At 45.0% G+C, this 21,392-nt stretch overlaps 1 protein-coding gene across 1 annotated transcript; it reads right to left on the bottom strand.

Annotated features, from left to right (window-relative positions):
* Window positions 1-9,790: 9,790 nt before the first annotated feature.
* On the bottom strand, window positions 9,791-11,484 carry LOC123170406 (anthocyanidin 3-O-glucosyltransferase 2-like). Its single transcript, XM_044588271.1, has one exon. It carries the CDS (start codon window positions 11,421-11,423, stop codon window positions 9,957-9,959), a length of 1,467 nt encoding a protein of 488 aa, XP_044444206.1. The 5' UTR covers window positions 11,424-11,484; the 3' UTR covers window positions 9,791-9,956.
* Between the last annotated feature and the right edge of the window lie 9,908 nt (window positions 11,485-21,392).

Here is a 21,392-nt window from a genome sequence, read left to right as displayed (position 1 = left end):
ACTTTTCAAATGTTTCAGACTTATGTTTCATTAAGTAGATATCTGCTTAAATCATCTATGAAGGTGAGAAAATAACGATATCTGCCACGAGCCTTAACATTCATCGGACCACATACATCTGTATGTATGATTTCCAACAAATCTGTTGCTCTCTCCATAGTTCCGGAGAACGGTGTTTTAGTCATCTTGCCCATGAGGCACGGTTCGCAAGTACCAAGTGATTCATAATCAAGTGGTTCCAAAAGTCCATCAGTATGGAGTTTCTTCATGCGCTTTACACCGATATGACCTAAACGGCAGTGCCACAAATAAGTTGCACTATCATTATCAACGCTGCATCTTTTGGTTTCAATATTATGAATATGTGTATCACTACTATCGAGATTCAACAAAAATAGACCACTCTTCAAGGGTGCATGACCATAAAATATATTACTCATATAAATAGAACAACCATTATTCTCTGATTTAAATGAATAACCGTCCCGCATCAAACAAGATCCAGATATAATGTTCATGCTCAACGCTGGCACCAAATAACAATTATTTAGGTCTAAAACTAATCCCGAAGGTAGATGTAGAGGTAGCGTGCCGACCGCGATCACATCGACTTTGGAACCATTTCCCACACGCATCGTCACCTCGTCCTTAGCCAATCTTCGCTTAATCCGTAGCCCCTGTTTCGAGTTGCAAATATTAGCAACAGAACCAGTATCAAATACCCAGGTGCTACTGCGAGCATTAGTAGGGTACACATCAATAACATGTATATCACATATACCTTTGTTCACCTTGCCATCCTTCTTATCCGCCAAATACTTTGGGCAGTTCCGCTTCCAGTGACCAGTTTGCTTGCAGTAGAAGCACTCAGTTTCAGGCTTAGGTCCAGACTTGGGTTTCTTCTCCTGAGCAGCAACTTGTTTGCTGTTCTTCTTGAAGTTCCCTTTCTTCTTCCCTTTACCCTTTTTCTTGAAACTGGTGGTCTTATTGACCATCAACACTTGATGCTCCTTTTTGATTTCTACCTCCGCAGCCTTTAGCATTGCGAAGAGCTCGGGAATTGTCTTACTCATCCCTTGCATATTATAGTTCATCACGAAGCTCTTGTAGCTTGGTGGCAGTGATTGAAGAATTCTGTCAATAACGCTATCATCCGGAAGATTAACTCCCAGTTGAATCAAGTGATTGTTATACCCAGACATTTTGAGTATATGCTCACTGACAGAACTATTCTCTTCCATCTTGCAGCTGAAGAACTTATTGGAGACTTCATATCTCTCAATTCGGGCATTTGCTTGAAATATTAACTTCAACTCCTGGAACATCTCATATGCTCCATGACGTTCAAAACGTCGTTGAAGACCCGGTTCTAAGCCGTAAAGCATGGCACACTGAACTATCGAGTAGTCATCAGCTTTGCTCTGCCAGACGTTCATAACATCTGGTGTTGCTCCTGCAGCAGGCCTGGCACCCAGCGGTGCTTCCAGGACGTAATTCTTCTGTGCAGCAATGAGGATAATCCTCAAGTTACGGACCCAGTCCGTGTAATTGCTACCATCATCTTTCAACTTTGCTTTCTCAAGAACGCATTAAAATTCAACGGAACAACAGCACGGGCCATCTATCTACAATTAACATAGACAAGCAAAATACTATCAGGTACTAAGTTCATGATAAATTCAAGTTCAATTAATCATATTACTTAAGAACTCCCACTTAGATAGACATCCCTCTAATCCTCTAAGTGATCACGTGATCCATATCAACTAAACCATGTCCGATCATCACGTGAGATGGAGTAGTTTCAATGGTGAACATCATTATGTTGATCATATCTACTATATGATTCACGCTCGACCTTTCGGTCTCCGTGTTCCGAGGCCATATCTGTTATATGCTAGGCTCGTCAAGTTTAACCTGAGTATTCCGCGTGTGCAACTGTTTTGCACCCGTTGTATTTGAACGTAGAGCCTATCACACCCGATCATCACGTGGTGTCTCAGCACGAAGAACTTTCGCAACGGTGCATACTCAGGGAGAACACTTATACTTTGATAATTTAGTGAAGGGTCATCTTATAATGCTACCGTCAAACAAAGCAAGATAAGATGCATAAAGGATTAACATCACATGCAATCAATATAAATGATATGATATGGCCATCATCATCTTGTGCTTGTGATCTCCATCTCCGAAGCACCGTGCTTGTGATCTCCATCTCCGAAGCACCGTCATGATCACCATCGTCACCGGCGCGACACCTTGATCTCCATCGTAGCATCGTTGTCGTCTCGCCACCTTATTGCTTTTACGACTATCGCTACCGCTTAGAGATAAAGTAAAACTATTACATGGCGATTGCATCTCATACAATAAAGCGACAACCATATGGCTCCTGCCAGTTGCCGATAACTCGGTTACAAAACATGATCATCTCATACAACACATTATATCACATCATGTCTTGACCATATCACATCACAACATGCCCTGCAAAAACAAGTTAGACGTCCTCTACTTTGTTGTTGCATGTTTTACATGGCTGCTACGGGCTTAGCAAGAACCGTTCTTACCTACGCATCAAAACCACAACGATAGTTTGTCAAGTTGGTGCTGTTTTAACCTTCGCAAGGACCGGGCGTAGCCACACTCGGTTCAACTAAAGTGAGAGAGACAGACACCCGCCGGTCACCTTTAAGCAACGAGTGCTCGCAACGGTGAAACCAGTCTCGCGTAAGCGTATGCGTAATGTCGGTCCGGGCCGCTTCATCTCACAATACCGCTGAACCAAAGTATGACATGCTGGTAAGCAGTATGACTTATATCGCCCACAACTCACTTGTGTTCTACTCGTGCATAGCATCAACGCATAAAACCTGGCTCGGATGCCACTGTTGGGGAACGTAGTAATTTCAAAAAATGTCCTACGCATACGCAAGATCATGGTGATGCATAGCAACGAGAGGGGAGAGTGTTGTCCACGTACCCTCGTAGACCGACAGCGGAAGCGTTATCACAACGCGGTTGATGTAGTCGTACGTCTTCACGATCCGACCGATCAAGTACCGAACGTACGGCACCTCCGAGTTCTACACACGTTCAGCTCGATGACGTCCCTCGAACTCCGATCCAGCCGAGTGTTGAGGGAGATTTTCGTCAGCACGACGGCGTGGTGATGATGATGATGTTCCACCGACGCAGGGCTTCGCCTAAGCTCCGCAACGGTATTATCGAGGTGTAATATGGTGGAGGGGGGCACCGCACACGGCTAAGAGATCTCAAGGATCAATTGTTGTGTCTCTGGGGTGCCCCCTGCCCCCGTATATAAAGGAGCAAGGGGGAGGCAGCCGGCCAAGGGGAGAGGCGCGCCATAGGGGGGAGTCCTACTCCCACCGGGAGTAGGACTCCTCCTTTCCTTGTGGGAGTAGGAGAAGGGAAGGGGGAAGGAGAAAGAAGGAAGGGTGCGCCCCCATTCCCTAGTCCAATTCGGACCAGACCATGGGGAGCGGTGCGGCCACCTTTTGAGGCCTTTCTCTCCTTTCCCGTATGGCCCATTAAGGCCCAATACGAATTCCCGTAACTCTCCGGTACTCCGAAAAATACCCGAATCACTCGGAACCTTTCCGAAGTCCGAATATAGTCCTCCAATATATCGATTTTTACGTCTCGACCATTTCGAGACTCCTCGTCATATCCCCGATCTCATCCGGGACTCCGAACTCCTTCGGTACATCAAAACTCAATAAAATTGTCATCGTAATGTTAAGCGTGCGGACCCTACGGGTTCGAGAACTATGTAGACATGACCGAGACACGTCTCCGGTCAATAACCAATAGCGGGACCTGGATGCCCATATTGGCTCCCACATATTCTACGAAGATCTTTATCGGTCAGACCGCATAACAACATACGTTGTTCCCTTTGTCACCGGTATGTTACTTGCCCGAGATTTGATCGTCGGTATCTCGATACCTAGTTCAATCTCGTTACCGGCAAGTCTCTTTACTCGTTCCGTAACACATCATCCCGCAACTAACTCATTAGTCACAATGCTTGCAAGGCTTATAGTGATGTGCATTACCGAGTGGGCCCAGAGATACCTCTCCGACAATTGGAGTGACAAATCCTAATCTCGAAATACGCCAACCCAACAAGTACCTTTGGAGACACCTGTAGAGCACCTTTATAATCACCCATTTACGTTGTGACGTTTGGTAGCACACAAAGTGTTCCTCCGGTAAACGGGAGTTGCATAATCTCATAGTCATAGGAACATGTATAAGTCATGAAGAAAGCAATAGCAACATACTAAACGATCGAGTGCTAAGCTAACGGAATGGGTCAAGTCAATCACGTCATTCTCCTAATGAGGTGATCTCGTTAATCAAATGACAACTTATGTCTATGGCTAGGAAACATAACCATCTTTGATTAACGAGCTAGTCAAGTAGAGGCATACTAGTGACACTCTGTTTGTCTATATATTCACACATGTATTATGTTTCCGGTTAATACAATTCTAGCATGAATAATAAACATTTATCATGATACAAGGAAATAAATAATACTTTATTATTGCCTCTAGGGCATATTTCCTTTCACTAGCATGCCGCCAAATCTTGCGTAGGCGGCCTCTCACAAGTCTGGAAGTGTTCTGGCGGGTGCAAACGCCCGGCACGCGTCTCCGGGGTGTGCCCCCCCTCACGGACGGCGCCGCCGCCGGCACCTGGAGGGGGGAAACGGACGCGTCGGGTCTACACGGAGGGGATCTTGCTGTGGGTCTGGCCCGGATGTTGCTCCAAAGTGTTCCTATTGGCTGACCTAACACAACCGGGTGGATAGGTCCACTGCTCAAAGCCCGTCCGTGCAAAGTCAAAGGGCTAGATCCCGTGGTCAAACGCTACAAGGTTAGGCGGGACGGGGGCCCTGGGGGGGGGGGGGTAGCAATGCCACCCGAGCGTCGCACCGGGCCCTCATACATGCGGGGTGGTGTGGTGGCATGTCCGAAGAGGCGGCACGCATCTTCGGGGTGTGCCCCCCTCACGGACGGCGCCGCCGCCGGCACCTGGAGGGGGGATACAGACGCGTTGGGTCTACACGGAGGGAATCTTGCTGTGGGTCTGGCCCGAATGTTGCTCCAAAGTGTTCCTATGGGCTGACCTAACCCAATCGGGTGGATAGGTCCACTGCTCAAAGCGCGTCCGTGCAAAGTCAAAGGGCTAGATCCCGTGGTCAAACGCTACAGGGTTAGGCGGGACGGGGCGCCTACGGGGGTAGCAATGCCACCCGAGCGTCGCACCAGGACCTCATACATGCCGTACGGTGTGGTGGCATGTCCGAAGAGGCGGCACGCGTCTCCGGGCTTTGGCCCCCTCGAAGTGACGGCGGCACTGCCTTGCGTGCGGGGGGGGGGGGGGGGGGGCACACCGCGGAGCCCCAAGACGGGCGTCTACGCATGCCTGAACACTTTCACATATGCATCGGGACCCGTCCGATGTTTCGGTGACATAGCTACACCCCGAATCCCCCCACCAACCGGAATTCCCTCCGTGTCGACCGTTTCCCCCCTCCGTGACACGGCGATAGCGACGTTCGTAACGGGGGGCAATCGATATACCATCGGGGTTTGTTTTTTTAGATAAGGCATAATTATCTTATGCAAAAACAAAAACTAAAATAAAGTAAAAATAAAAAAATAAAGTAAAATAATTGTTTGCCGACGGCAAGGCCGTCGGCATATCTGTGCACACACAGAGGTGTAGTCCCACGGATCGATGATGTGGCATGGCACACGGATCGATGACGTGACAGAGGGGCCTATGCCGACGGCTATGCCGTAGGCATACCTTTGCCATAGATAGTATAAAGCAAAATTAAAAATAAAACTAAATAAAGCGCACACGGATCGATGACGTGGCAGAGGGGCATGGGCCAGGTCTATGCCAACGGCTATGCCATAGGCATACCTCTGCCATAGATATGCCGACGGCCGCCGTTACCTCCCGTCAGCGTAGTTTCAATGCCGTCAAACTGTCAGCGCTGACCGGGTAGGTGGGCCCGGGCTATGCCGACGGCCGCGCCTATGCCGACGGTCCCCGTAGGCGTATCTCGAGCGGTCCCGACGGCTTCGTCTATGCCGACGGCCCCGTCGACATAGATGGATCTATGCCGACGGCTTTTCTACGCCTACGGCCTGTCCTTGGCCGTTGGCATAGGTCCATCTATGCCGACGGGGGCCGTCGGCATAGATGAGGCCGTCGGCGCAAGCAGTTATTCTGGTAGTGTGTGGATCGATGATGCATGCGCATCAACGAATTTGAAGTATTCTATATGTGCACGTATGATAATGGTACACATATATAAAAAGTTGTGTCGGTCCAGACGCTTACGGGAGATTTGAGGGTCCGCTTTAAAGATGCCCTTATGTGTTTATCGTAGGATTGGAGATACTCCCTCCTTTCCGGTTTATAGGGCTTGTCTCAGAATTTTAGTTTTTCCATTTCATAAGGCTCAATTTAGTTGTTCCCCATCACATGTTCAGATTCCAAGGTGCATTAAATCATTGCATGCAAGTACTAAGAGAAAATTGACCAATGCATGTACTTTATGCATGCATGCATTGCAATTAATTCATTGATAAACATAATTTTTGAGATAAACAAGAGCATTAATTAGGTGCTTTTGCAAACTACAAAAAATATTTCACCACTCACCATCTACCTTGGTTGGTGAGATTTTTGAATTGAGCCCTATAAACCGGAAAGGAGGGAGTATATAGGGAAGGAAGGAGGGCAAGAGAACGGCGCGGATTTTTAGGACATGCGGCCACGCGCAGCCCATATCCAGGACGTCCGCCTGTGCGTCGCGATGACTACTTTTAATAGGCCATCTGGGAATACCGGGCAGCTTAATTAGCAGCTTCCCAAATACCTCACTTTATACGCCGTGGTGTGGGCCAGGGCTGCATTTAATGTCGTATGAATACACGGGCGAGGCGACGCCCAGCCGGTCGAATAATTGCTTTGGGCGCTGGGTGGACATAATTGAGTTGTCGCCCAAGTTCGGTTCTCGCAGTGCGCATCTCGTCTTTCCGTCGACCGTGGACGAACAGAGCAAGGTGTGGAGATGGGTTCTGCATAGACGGAGAGCGTCATCGGTTGCACAACACACCCACTGCACGCTTCTCTCGCGTTTAGCAAGTAGGAAAAAGTCAGCGTTGTCGTCGTCTTCTAGCTGCGGCACGCCTGTAAGCATCTCTCCAATTTCTTTGTTGCGAGAGACACGCAGCTAGGATGCCGTTGCGTTGATGGATCATCAATTCATTGTTGGGTGCATTTATGTTTTGCAGGGGCAGCTGAGCGTATTCACTCTTATGTTGTGTCTTTAATATGTGCATCGCATGTGGGGAGGACATATCTAGTGATACGGGATCTCAGGTGCTACAATGCTCGAATGAATCCTGGACCGCTAGATCATATTCAAAGGGACATGATGAATGCAAGGGTGATGACCAGCTCCTCCACCGCAGAATATACCAGAAGCACCCTGGATTTTATACTTAATTAAGCCCAAGGGAATAGGAAGTTGAGGATTTCTGCATTTCCTCAATTTTGCCCATTGTTTATTTAGCAGGAGCATCCGTGAAATGATGCATGTAACCTTGTTATCACAAGAAAGAAAAGTACAACACGCTTCTACTGGTAAAAACCATATACACATTCTAAAACTGTAGATGTTAACCTGGAAAAAAAAGTATAGCATGTCTCTCGCAATGGAGTACTAGGTCAGTTGTCCAACTGATTTCAGATTGTACAAGCTAGAACAGCACATCGAATATGTGAAGACCAACAGTGGAAAATGTTCGTTTATAATAGTACTCTTTGTGGTAGGGATGAAAATGGAGTGGAAACTTTCCGTTTTTCCGGAGAAAAAATAGAAACGGAGAGGAAATATGAAAACGGAAACGGAAATTTGCAAAACGGAAGTGGAAATGGAATTTTTTTATGCGGAAACGGAAACAAAAACAAAACAGTGTTTTCCGGTGGAACATGCATGAAAATGCATGGAACTTTCCGTTTCCGTGAATATGGAATTTCTGTTTTTTACTATAGACCTATAGCTGCTTCATAGCCCAACCACCAAAGAGAACACAATGACACAATTAGTAGAATGGATCTAAGGCCCAACTTCTACTACCACACATGTACTCAGCTTGACCCTATACGCAATTGTCCGGTACTACTACAATACTACGCTAAGTTGCTAACATAATGATATTATTTTATAGCCATGTTGACAACTCATTAAATTTGTTTGTTTTTGTGTGTATTTCTCTATGATTCAAGGGGTTTTTAAGTTCCGATCAATGCCTATTTCTGTTTCCGTATCCGCTTTGTATTTGCTCCGTGTCCGTTTCCGGTAGTATCTGTTTCCGTATTCATTTCCGGGGTTTCTGTATTCGTTTCCGCTTCTGCAAAAAAATATGAAAACAAATATGATAGCACTCAGTTCCGTCCGTTTCCGCTCCGTTTTCATCCCTACTTTGTGGATTATCATAATTGACATTATATGCAAATTTACGGACTAGACATACCAGACTACTATTAGTGTTTAATGGACAAAGTAACCAAAAAATTACTAGATTTATTTTGTTGAACTTTTAGCAGTATAAAGCAAATTATGGAGATGGCATAATTTCATATGGAGATTGCAGGAATAGCAAGACATGAGTGAAAACCAGGTTTAAGTTTCTGCGTTTGGGCCTTTTTTCTGCCCGTAAGTGAAACCGAGGCTCATAAACTAGTACTACTAGTAGGAAAAGGGCCTGATGCTTAATTAATAACATGAATCAGAGTGTTTTTGTATATTTTGCGGTGGAGAGGCTGCTCATCACGCGTGCCTTCATCGTGTCCCTTCCAACATAATCGAAAGGCCCATGATCCATCGGAGCATTGTATCACCAGATATGTTGCCCGCATGTGGGCCGCCAGATCGTTGAATTATTGCCATTGGGCTGCTGGGTGTGGGATTAATGCACGCGCTGCCACGCGGGCCATGCACTGCATGTGTCAGGTGCACATACACACGCTATACCGAATGCTATACAAGGAGGCGAATTCCTTATACGGCCGGAGGGTATTAAAGCTGCACGCATCACGCGGCAGCGTGCGGTGTGGATTTCGGACGCGCGTGGTGGCATGTCCACTCGCGATTTATCGGGCAAGAGTACTGCTAGTTACTACTTTAGGAAGTTACACAAGACTTTTGTACACTTTATTTAGACGTAGGATTATTGAGTTTTCAATTAAGCTTGATTTGGATTAGCATCATCACAATATGTGACAAAATCGCATGTGGATCAAAGGCGTCGGAAGAGAGAGGGTCGGGACATACGAGGGCGCCCCGTGTGCACATAAACGTCCAAAACGTAAGTAAAATGTGGGCTAGACCGAGTTGGACGCTAACAATAACCTATACCACAAGCCAGGTGCAAGGAACATAAATATGCATGCAGTGGCAAGTACTTTGTTAATACACTCCCTGCAAAACAAAACAAAAATATGCAACTCCCCCTTTTGTTTAAAGGATCTAACATAAAAAACTTTCCAAGCAAGATAAATGGTGAGTGGTGAAATAAATTTCATATTTTCAAAAAGTAGTTATAGTTTAATTTGCATTGACTGTAATGCATCATGCATGACCATTAAAATGAGTAAGAATTTCTGCATGCATTGTTGAGTTTTCTTTTAATCTTCCTCATTTTAAACAGATGATTGAGAGCAATAGAAATGAAACAAACAGAACAAAATATATGTAGTATTTTTGAAGATAGACACGACGGTGAATGTATTCCCCAAACAGAATAGAAATGAAAGCAACAGCGAGAACTACGGTGAATTTATTCCCGAAAGCACAGCATAGTAGTTGGATAAAAGAAACATTACACGTGATCCGACTACGTTCCTCTTTTGGGCAGCACCGCACCTCCGACGAGCTCCTCGGAGAGCCTCTGCAGCGAAGCGTGGGAAGAACCGCTCTGCTCCACGGCATGGCGGCAGGCGCGCTTCATCTCCATGGCCTTCTCCCTCGCCTTATTAACCCCCTCCTCGCCGCCGCCCCCGCCCATGAGGGACCTGACCGCTCGCTCCAGCTGCGCCGCTTCGACGTAGTTCCCGCGCTCCCTGTCCATCTCCAACGGCACGGCGGCGCCGATCCCGTGGACGACCGCGAACGCGTTGAGGTGCTGGTCGGCGGCGAGCGGCCACGGCAGCATGGGCACGCCGAACCAGAGGCTCTCGAGGATGGAGTTCCAGCCGCAGTGCGTGACGAAGCCCCCGACGGCGGCGTGCGCCAGGATCTCCTTCTGCGGTGCCCTCGTCGGCCACACCAGCCCTCTCCCCTTCGTCTTCTCCAGGAAGCCCTCCGGGAGCAGCTCGGCGAGGTTCGCGTCTGTCGGTTCTCTCGCGCCCATCGTGGTGTCCACCGGCAGGCCGCGCAGCACCCACAGGAAGCGGTGGCCGCTGCGCTCCAGGCCGTGCGCTATCTCGTGCACCTGCGCTGGCGGGAGCATCCCTTTGCTCCCGAAGCAGAGGAAGAGCACCGAGCTCGGAGGCTGCGAGTCGAGCCACCGCACGCACTCGTGCGGCTGCGACTGCTCGGCCGGCGGGCTTGTTATTAGCGAGATTGCTGGCCCGATGGGGTACACGGTCGGGGCGCGGGCGCCGCGGGTGCACCGGCCCTCGGCGATGGCGGCGAGGACGCCGGGCTCCAGCTCGGCCGCCGTGTTGACGATGATGCCGTTGGCTTCCATGTAGCGCCTCCCCGTGTACAGGAACCACGCGTACGTCGGGCTCTTTTTGTCCAGCAAAGTCTCCGGCAGGAAGGACGGCGGCACCGGCGGCAGCCCGGGCACGTCCACCGAGCCTTCAAACTCCCCCTCCACCTCCTCCTGGAGCGACGGCGAGCGCAGCAGCAGCGCCAGCATCGCGGCGCCGGAGGTGAAGTAGACGTAGGCCGGCACGGCGAGGTCGCGGGACACGTCGAGCGCGGGGGTGAAGAAGATGTCGAGGACGAGCGCGGCGACGGGGCACGTGAGGCCGGAGACGGCGGCCCGGATGTGGGGCACGTGGAGCTGCACGATGCGGGAGATCCACTCCTCGACGCCCGTGTGGTCGGTCGGGAGCGGCACGGGCGGGAGGTGGAGGAAGCGGATGTCGACGGCGCCGGCCTCCTCCTCCCGGCGTATGTGGTCGGCGATGTCGGACACGGCCTGCGCCGTGGGGGCCGGCATGAGGAGCACCGTGAGCGAGAGGGCGCTGCTGCTGCTGCAGCATTGGAGCATCCGCTTGCCGGCCTCGATCATGGGCATGAAGTGGCCGACGCCCCAGGCGGGCAGGAGGACGATGGTCGGTTTTGCTGCCATGGAGAGTGTTCTGAGCTGCTGGCTACTCTTTCTTCGTTGATTGCCTTATTCTTAGCGACTCGCTAATATAAATGGCATCAGCTTGTTCGGTGGTAGGTACAGCAGCAAACGAACGAATGGTCCTGTGATTGGCACGTATGACCATCACGAATCACGAGGCATTTATGTCGGATTAATTATTTGGGGACCTGACATTGTAACTTTTTCTTCACAGGTTAAGTACTCCTTTGTTCTACTCCCTCCCTTCCTAAATATAAGTCTTTATAGAGATTTCACTATAAACCACGTACAGATGTATATAGATGCATTTTAAGTGTAGATTCATTTATTTTGTTCCGTATGTAGCCCACCTAGTGAAATCTCTACAAAGACTTATATTTAGGAACGGAGTAAGTACAGTGTAGTGCGTCCACGTTTCTTGAGATCTAAATTTGATCATAAATTTAGTCAACAAGAATAATTTCAGTGGTATAATTTTTGCTCCCGCCGCAGTCGCACTATATTATAGAATGGAGTTACTCCCTCCATCCCATAACATCAAAAACGCTCTTATATTATGGGACGGAGGGAGTAGTATTTAATATTGCTCCATCTAGATAGGAGGTAATAACATCACTTGTGCTTAAACTTGCTATCGATGTTTATTTTGGTGTCTGAACTTGGAAAATACATCGAACTGATTCTAAAACTTGACAACATAGTACAGATACGGTTCAAATTAAGTTCAATGTTGCTGACTAGACATCTCGAAGACGGAATATGTGTCGGGTTCGTGGTTAATGGATTGCAGGCATGGTTTCCTCCTTGGGCGTCTTAGTTGTGGTGGGGTGCTAGATCTGGAGTTCGATGACGTGTCCGGAATATTGCCCCGGTCTAATTCGTTCAACGGTAATGGCTTCACTTTTGGGGAGCCGCTTTGGAGGTCCGCAAAGCTACATGTCAGCGATGGAGCCACATCAAGCTCGGGTAAGGAGGCGATTCGTCATTTTTTCCTTCAGTGGCTGTTGCGGTGGTGTCGGAGGCGGGTGACAGACATTGGTGTCAAGCTTAGAGATGTTATGTTGTCTTTTCAATTTTATCATGTTGGTCTTACGTGATTTGTACTTTAATCTTTATGATATGAATGAGACACGTATTATCATGAAAAAAAACATGGCGCGGGCCCACTGGCAGTGCCAGGACAGACGATAGACTATACGTCTCAATGACCATCGGGCCTCTCCTGTCAGTGCACAACGGAAATAAACAAAAAAAAGGCACAGCGGTATTCGGACTGGCGGACTGCCGCGAATGACCTAGGCTAACCACGAAATCACTAATTGAGGAGTACTCATTGCGAAGATCACTCGCGTCTTCCTCCGTTGCGACAAGTGACACGCTGCATGTGCGCCACTTGTCGCAACCTGGGAGATTTCCCTTTTTCATAGATCTGTTTATTCAAAATGTTTTATCTCTTAAACCGTGTGTCCAAATCTCGAACCCTTTTCACCATTGGATTCCCCGCGTCGGGATCTTCAAAACTAGATCCCATGTTGATAGGTTTTGACGAACTTTTTTTCACACAAAAAACCGGACGAAAAAACCGAACAGGGAGCACGGGTTTTTCCCCTTTTCAAAAGAGGCACGCCCGTGCCTCTCGCGGAAGGGAAAAAGAGAAGAGAAAAGACGTTTTTTCGTTTCTGAGGAGGCACGGCCGTGCCTCTCGCGAAAGCACAACCATGCCTCTCGCGGAAGCAAAACCGTGCCTCTCGCGGAAGGAAAAAAAACAGAAAACACGTTTTTTTGTTTCCGAGAGGCACTGCCGTGACTCTCGCGAAAGCACAAACATGCCTCTCGCGGAAGGAGAAAAAAAGAGAAAACGCGTTTTTTTAGTTTCCGAGAGGCACGGCCATGACTCTCGCGAAAGCAAAACCATGCCTCTCGCGGAAGCAAAACTGTGACACTCGCAAATGAAAAAAACATTTTTTCGCTTTACAAAATAGTCCAAAAATTAAGGAAGACCGGTGGTAAACCGAAACGTCGAAAAACCTCGAAAAACCCGTTTATAATGCCGAAAACGTGTGCGGAAAATGTAAAAAATCCGGAGGGAGCACCCAAAGCGCGACATGTGGCGGGCGGCTGAGAGCACGCCAAGTGGCGCTGATCGTTGTGAGGCTCCCGAAGGAGCGCTCGTCAACTAGTTGCTCTCGGCTAACCACATCGTCCAAGTAACTATGTTGTCCAATGGGCATCGCTAAACTTTATTTCCCCCACGGAGTAAAATGGGCTACCGTCAGTGCGGCCCATTTTTCATATGTTAGTTGTTTTTTATTTTTTCTCAAATTATAAAGAAATATTTAAACTATAATTACAATAATAAATAAATGTTCATGTACTTTTAAATATTCATGTAATTAAACTAGTACTTAAGAATTAGTATAATGCTTTCAATATTTTTAAAAGCATTCACATATTTGTAATATAATTTTGAAATTTTTAATATTTTGAAAATGGTAATCTAAGTTTCAAAATATTCATGTTTTACAATAACTAGTAGGATGCCCGTGCATTGCCACAGGCTTTTGAAATATTATGTTGAAGTTATGTAAATATACTGCATCTTAAATTTACATGTAGAGAAAAGATAACACGGGCACAGCCGGGTAATAACTGAAGTCTACTTCACTTGCAATGTAAATTAATAACAAAAAAGCAATCTGACGATGCATACATATAAATCAATGATCCAACTAAAAACAAATTACAAATTAAAGTATATTTGATGCGCTTAACAAATTCTCGCACAATATCAGAAATATTGTCTTTAACTTCATTCACACGTTATTTGATAAAGTAATAAAAATGTCTTCCTCAACTCATACACATCGAACACAAGCAAAATATGCAATTAGCACGAATACTTCACATCAAAGGTTTTGAAATGTGTAACGGAGAGTACTCATCGTGCAAACCGGACGAACCCATTCTTTACTCTCCCACCAAAGCATAAAGAAAAAAACAAAATAGCCAGAGAAATCCCTTCAATTTCTTAAATTAATATTATCTTGAATATAGTGATAACAAACATAAATGCTTGAATTTTAAATTTTATGATAATGAAGTATACAAACTTACCCGTCTATGCTCGTTGGAATACAAGACGAAAATAAATGTAGTCATCTAGATATATCGGAATTCCAACCAAGTTGCTTTATTTCAAGTGCGTCCTTGAATTCCCTCGAAAATCTTTGTAATTTCACTAAATGCCTCGGAGTTTTCATCTCTAGCGACAGTGATGTATAGATAGAGTACAAAATATATACACGGCGTAGCTATCCGAAACAACAAACCATGACTGTTGTCTATCTCAGGCCAACATCAAACAATGTTGCCAATATCCACGTAGAACTTTTGTTGAATCTAACATGATGGACTGAGTAAAAACAACTCCCTCCTTCCCTCCCTCCCTCCATGTATAAACATGATCACAGCAGTATGTGAGTATAGATGGAGTACAAAACTGAAATCTGAAAGTTTAGAGTATGTTGTTTATGCTTGTAGGGCTTGCACTACTATTTGTAGATGATGCATGCTGCTGATGCTCCTACTGCTATTACTTGAGCATGATTGTTAGAGCTTCCGTTTTGTCGAGTTTTGCAGGATCTGATACTTGTTTATTTGACAACATATTCTAAATTTATGTTCATAAACATTATATATCTGGGTTATGTTACTTCGCTGAAAAATAGTGCCAACATGCACTCTGATTTAGTTTATAATCTTTGCATGTTCCTTTGTGTTGATTTTATTACTTAGCAAAAGACAAAATAACCTAGATGATGTCTTGCGCGCTGCCGTGAAAACCGCATTAAAACAAATGTATAAACATGTGGTAAAAATCAACTAAAATTATTGGAAAAGGAACTAATGTTAGAGCGTTCTCAGTTTACTTTTTCAAAATAATAAAATTTACAAAGTATGTGACAAAATGATGTATAAAAAAACATTTGAATTGAACTTAATACAACATCATCTCTTACAAAATGAAGCATGCGTTATATATTAAGTTATTACAATTCTGTAAGATTGAGACTGATTAGCATGCTATAAACAGAGTGCACCATTTAAATGCTATATTATTGTATACTATCAGTGAAGTAAAATAAAATCTTCAAATACATTGGCATGGGTACAGATTTTCGTCAATTGATATTTAAGTATAATCAATTAATGGGGCAAAAGAAGGATGGTGTAGCCATTACAGAAAGACTATTGACAACAACAAGAAAACTGACTTGGATCATTAGTGTTTATTTTCATATGATGCTAGCAGTCATGTTCTCAAAATGCCATCCAAAGCACCATTCCATCTTATATAAAACAATTATTGTCTTTCATGAAGGGATCTGATGGAAACCAAGGGAACCTCAGAAACCAATGGAATATATGTAAGTACTTTCTGTTGACTTCTCCTTAGTTATGCACATAAATCAATGGAACCTATGTAAGTGCTTTATATTGACTTCTCCCTTAGATATGCATAGAATTTGGCTATTACCATTCTAATAATTATACACATGTTGAGAAGAGAAAAACCGTACGATGTTCATACCTTGAGAAACTTGCTTTACTTTTTGACGTTGCTTGATGCTCCTTCACTTCTTCATGTTGTTTGGTTATCTGCCCGTCTGTTGCAATGGGGCACACATATTTCGATAGTTCGACATCAATTATGTCTAACTTTTTTTCCAAGCTTCCTGTGCATCATGTGTATACATATTTTACCATTAAATCACTCTTCCTCTTCTTACACTTCACCCACTATCGTTGCCCTCTGAATACGAGCTATATGCATTGCCATGGGAAAACAAAGATATATATAGATGTATCAATATCCAAAGGGTTATTAGTTCTACTTTGGGGACTTGGACCAATGATGCATGTAAATATTTCATACTACTTTTGTCCAAAAATGTTCAGCAAAGTCAACAATGCATATAATACCAACACCTCATTATTTGATAAAAAATATGTAACAAACTCTTATATGTATTGATAAAATACAAAGTCAGTGTAACCGAAAGTGTATTCTATCAGTTTCTACACATTCATCTCTCCTATCAATAGCGCCTACCTAAACAAGTCCGCTACAAAACTTGCTAGAGCAACAAGAAGTCGGAAATGCGCAGCTAGTATCTCTCCAACAAATAAAATCATAGGATACAAAATAAAAATGGTCGCAGTCAATAAAACAGTACTAAGGCATCAGAACAAAAAACACAAAGGGAAAATAAAGAAAGATCATTTGGGAGATTACGTTAATCATACCAAAAGACAATACTGAAGATAAGCCAAACGATGTCTCCGTTGCTATCATTGTAGATTAACTGAGATAATGAAAATTACGCTGGAAAAGCATGGTTCTGAGATACTTAGGCCTTGAGATGAGTCCAGTCTACCCAAATAATGATAAGACCATATAATGTCCGGTGCAGCTCCCTATTCATCATAAGAGGATCCTTAAATTTATTTAACAAAGCTTCTTATTCAGTATGGCTTCATCTACGAGAGTATACCATCTGCATGAATGATTTCACACATGTGGAGCAGACACTACTAGGGAAAACCCTAGTAGTAGCGCGGGGTTTGAGGCTATCAGCAGCGCGGGCAGCCGCGCTACCAATAAGGCGCTACAGCTAACTGTTAGTAGTAGCGTTGTCTGTACCCGCGCTACTATTATTGACTATATCAGCAGCGCTTTTCCGGAACGCGCTACTATTAGTTAGCTGTAGCGATTTCCTAGCCCCGCGCTACTGCTATATCTTTCATCATTTCCACCCCATTTCAGCTTCAATAAACTGCAATTTCCAGATACTAGGTACTACTAGATATCAATTTCATAAAGCCATAAAGCATTATAGGTACTAGGTAGTATTCCCTCGGTTCCAAATTACTCGTCGTGGTTTTAGTTCAAATTTGAAGTAAAACCACGACGAGTAATTTGGAACGGAGGGAGTACTAGATAATAATTTCATATATACTCAACATGCATCCTCAAGCAGTACTAGGTGATATCGACGACGATCATCATATGTAGTTCTAGATGATATCGACGACGATCATCATATATAGTTCTACATGATATCGACGACAATCATCATATGTAGTTCTAGATGATATAGCCACACACACATATGTAGTTCTAGATGATATCGACGATGATCATCATCCTTAAGCCTGGGCGGTGGGTGTTCCTGATAGTAATTGGGATGGCCTGTCCAACACGAAGATTCTTGCCAACGAGGAATCTCTTCCACCCAACCGAGTTTAAGTGTGTGCGACCGTCTGTGCCCATGCGGTAAGTACAGGTGGTGATGGAGCCCCTTGCGGTAAGGCGTAGTCTAGCTGAGCCTTGTTCATCAGGCTCGATACCACAACGCACAGATAGGTTCTTTGGCAATTCCTGAATAAGAAAAACATATCAATTAATAAATAGCCTCGCACATACTCTTGCAAATATATTTCTATTAAGTCTAGATTTCTACACTATCAAAAGACACAATACTACGCATTTGTACTAATTAATCATGAATTCTACTAATAAGTATATATGGATTATTTACACTATTAATAGTTCCTTGGATTCTACACTAATAAGCATGTGATCAGACTCTACACTAAAGCATATCATCGACTAGATTCCACAAAGCATATCATTGGACTCTACACTAAGGATATCATCGGATAATTTGCATTTGTAAGTATTATAATAAAGCATATATATATATAATCAAATTACTACAGTCAGTATAACATATCATTTCATGTCGATCGACCATGGTACTTGTCAGGCGGGTCACGAATGGCACCCCGACAAAGTCATCACGTGGCGGAATTATGTCCCATAGGTTGCACACCTCCTCCTCGCTCAGCCTCATCTTTGAGCTATGATGGCTTCATGAAGTGGGTTCTCATCATCTTTATCGAGTGGGTCCTCATTATCTTCATCATCTTCGTCATCTTCATCATCTCCCACCAGGTTGAGATAAATGACTGCCAGTTTGGGTCTTTCTACTCTGAAGGAGAAGCTGATCAACTCACCACCAGTAAGACGCATGTGGGCGAGGAAACGGGCCCATCCATCTCCTCCAATCTGCGACATATTGCGTCCTTTCTCGACCTCCATAGTGTACGCCCCCCCAGGAGCCTCAAATGTCACAGTGTCTCCTGTCAGCTTGTTGAATTTCAACCTCGCATTGCATGGGACGATCTGTGTAAAAGAAAGCAAAATGACACAATGCAGTAATGCCAACACTAAAAATAAAATATTTATTACATTTCATCTAATTTCTTACCGCCGCATGACGAAAACTCGGCTGGAAGTAGATGCCGAACAGCTTGCTAGTTGCAAGGCTGCTGGCGCACCTTGACTTGCACAGTCGACATAGTGGTGGTGGTGGCGCCATTTTCCTAAAGCAATATGAGCAAAGGATTAACGATCCACTTCACAGGAAAGAAAAACAGTAGCATGTGATATTTTTGGTTCTTCCGCGAGAAGCAATTTTATGGACAATTATAATCCTAAGATCTAGTAACATATTAGATGACAAGCTACCACCTACCAAAGCATTTCGGTGGCACCTATTGCCGAAAAAACTTTTCACAAATATCTACCAAATAAGGGTACCACCTACCAAGACATTTCATCTAATTTGGCCCCTATTGCCTAAGATAATTGATTAAAAAAACATGTGGCAAATTTAACTAAATTGGCACCTACATTTTGCCAAAAAATAACTTATTACAAAAAAAGCATCTACCTATCCATGTACAGAAAAAATAACAATAAAATGATGCATACTAAATCAACTAAATCAACTAGCCTACTAAATCCACTAGCATACTAAATCAACTAAATCAAAATGTTCTAAATCAACTAAATCAACTAGCCTACTAAATCTACTAAATCAACTAGCCTACTAAATCAACTAAATCAAAATGTTCTAAATCAACTAAATCAACTAGCCTACGAAATCAACTAAATTGAAATGTTCTAAATCAACTAGCCTACTAAATCAACTAAATCATATCAACTAAATCAAAATGTTTTATATGAACTAGCCTACTAAATCAAAATGTAGCAGGGAGGAGGGAGAAGGAGGGGCGACTCGAGGAGGGAGGAGAGAGTGGACGGAGGAGGAAGGCGGAGCGAGGAGGGGCCGGCCGGTGGCGAGTTGAGGGAGGACGGAGGAGGAGGGCGGTACCGAGTCCAGCGAGGAGGAGGAGTTGACGGCGGCACAGAGGGAAGAGGGGTAGGCGACGACGGTTGGCGGGGGCGACGGCGGCCGGCGGGGGAGGACCGGCACGCGCGGGGGTTGAGGGGGAGTCACTAGTAGAAAATTGGGCTTTGGTCACAGGGCAATATTCACATTAGTCCCGGTTCAGTCACGAACCGGGACTAATGCGAGCATTGGTCCCGGTTCGTGCGGCCAGGGGCCTGCCGGGCCTCGTGGGGGCATTGGTCCCGGTTCGTCCGGACCCTTTGGTCCCGGTTGGTGGGACAAACCGGGACCAATGGGCCACGCTCCTGGCCCACCACCCTTTAGTCCCGGTTCATACCACAAACCGGGACTAAAGGGCTGGTCCTAGTTGCGGCCAGTGTTTAGTCCCACCTCGCCAACCGAAGGGCGCTCACACCAGTTTATAAGCCTGTCCCTCTCTGCCTTGTTGAGCTCCTCTCAAAGTGAAAATAGATGCCCTTATACAGGGAATTTGACCTAAATTCACAGTAAATTTCTTTGAATTTCATAGAAATTTATTATGAATTTAGGTTGAATTTTCTCTATAGGCGCATCTATGTTCATTTTTTATAGTAAATAAAAATAAATAAACCTTAATAAAATAAAATAAAATAAACTATAGTAACTAAAATAAATAAACCTTAATAAATTAAATAAAAATAACAGCAGTAAAATAAATAAAAATAGCAGCAGTAAAATAAATAAATATAAAATAATAAAAGTAAAATACATAAGTAATTAGAAATAAAAAAAATAAGTTTTTTGTTGTAAGTAGAAACAAAACAAAACAAATAAAGCAAAAGAGAAAACGAAAAACAGAGAAAAAAATTATGCCACCTACTGGGCCACCACGGCCTGAATACGACTTGAAACCCATCCGTGGGCCAGGATTCAGGCCCGCAGAAGGCCCAGTAGGCCCCACAGGGAAAGAGAACGGTTAGGCCCGAAAGCCTGCAGTTGAGAGGAGCTCGAGAGGGTGGGCGCAGCAGCGCTTATAAACCACTCTCGAGCTCTCTCAACTAGCGAGGTGGGACTAAACTTTTGACGCGGGGCAGCACAAGGCCTTTGGTCCCGGTTGGTGCCACCAACCGGGACGAAAGGGGGCATTGGTCCCGGTTCGTGGCACCAACCGGGACCAAAGGCCTTTAGTCCCGGTTGGTGCCACGAACCGGGACCAAATAGTTCCCTATATAAACCCCATCGCCACAGCAGAGCACTCCACAGTGCTCTGTTTTTTCTGGCCGGCGAGGGGAGGGCATTTGGGTGCTCTAGCTCACCTCCTATGCACATGAGGTGTTCGATGAAATGTCTGAGCCACACTAGTTAATCTTTCTCCTCTCGAAACTCGACCTCCGAGCTCCATTTTCCCCGAGATTTTTCTAGGTTTAGCGGTCCGTCACGTCCCGTCCCCGTCTTCACCGCCGTTGATCGCCCGCGCCGATCTCGTCGCCAGCACCACCGTGGTGAGCCTCTTGTTCTTATCTTCTTTCTGAAAGGAAAAAATTCTTACTTTAGATAGTTACTTGTCTAATTTTGTTACTTTTATTATTCCTTCTTATTACATAGTGCGATGGTTTTGGTATCTGCCCCGTCGGCCCTCGTCCTGTCTATGATTCGGATGTGGTATATATTATCTTTTTATAACTATTTGGTTCATTTATTGTTTATGACAAATATACCGATCAACGTG

The sequence above is a fragment of the Triticum aestivum genome, chromosome 7D, assembly GCF_018294505.1.
Source record: "Triticum aestivum cultivar Chinese Spring chromosome 7D, IWGSC CS RefSeq v2.1, whole genome shotgun sequence".
NCBI lineage: Eukaryota > Viridiplantae > Streptophyta > Magnoliopsida > Poales > Poaceae > Triticum > Triticum aestivum.
The sequence above is the reverse complement of the archived record's forward strand: the minus strand, read 5'-3'. Positions and strand labels throughout refer to the sequence as shown.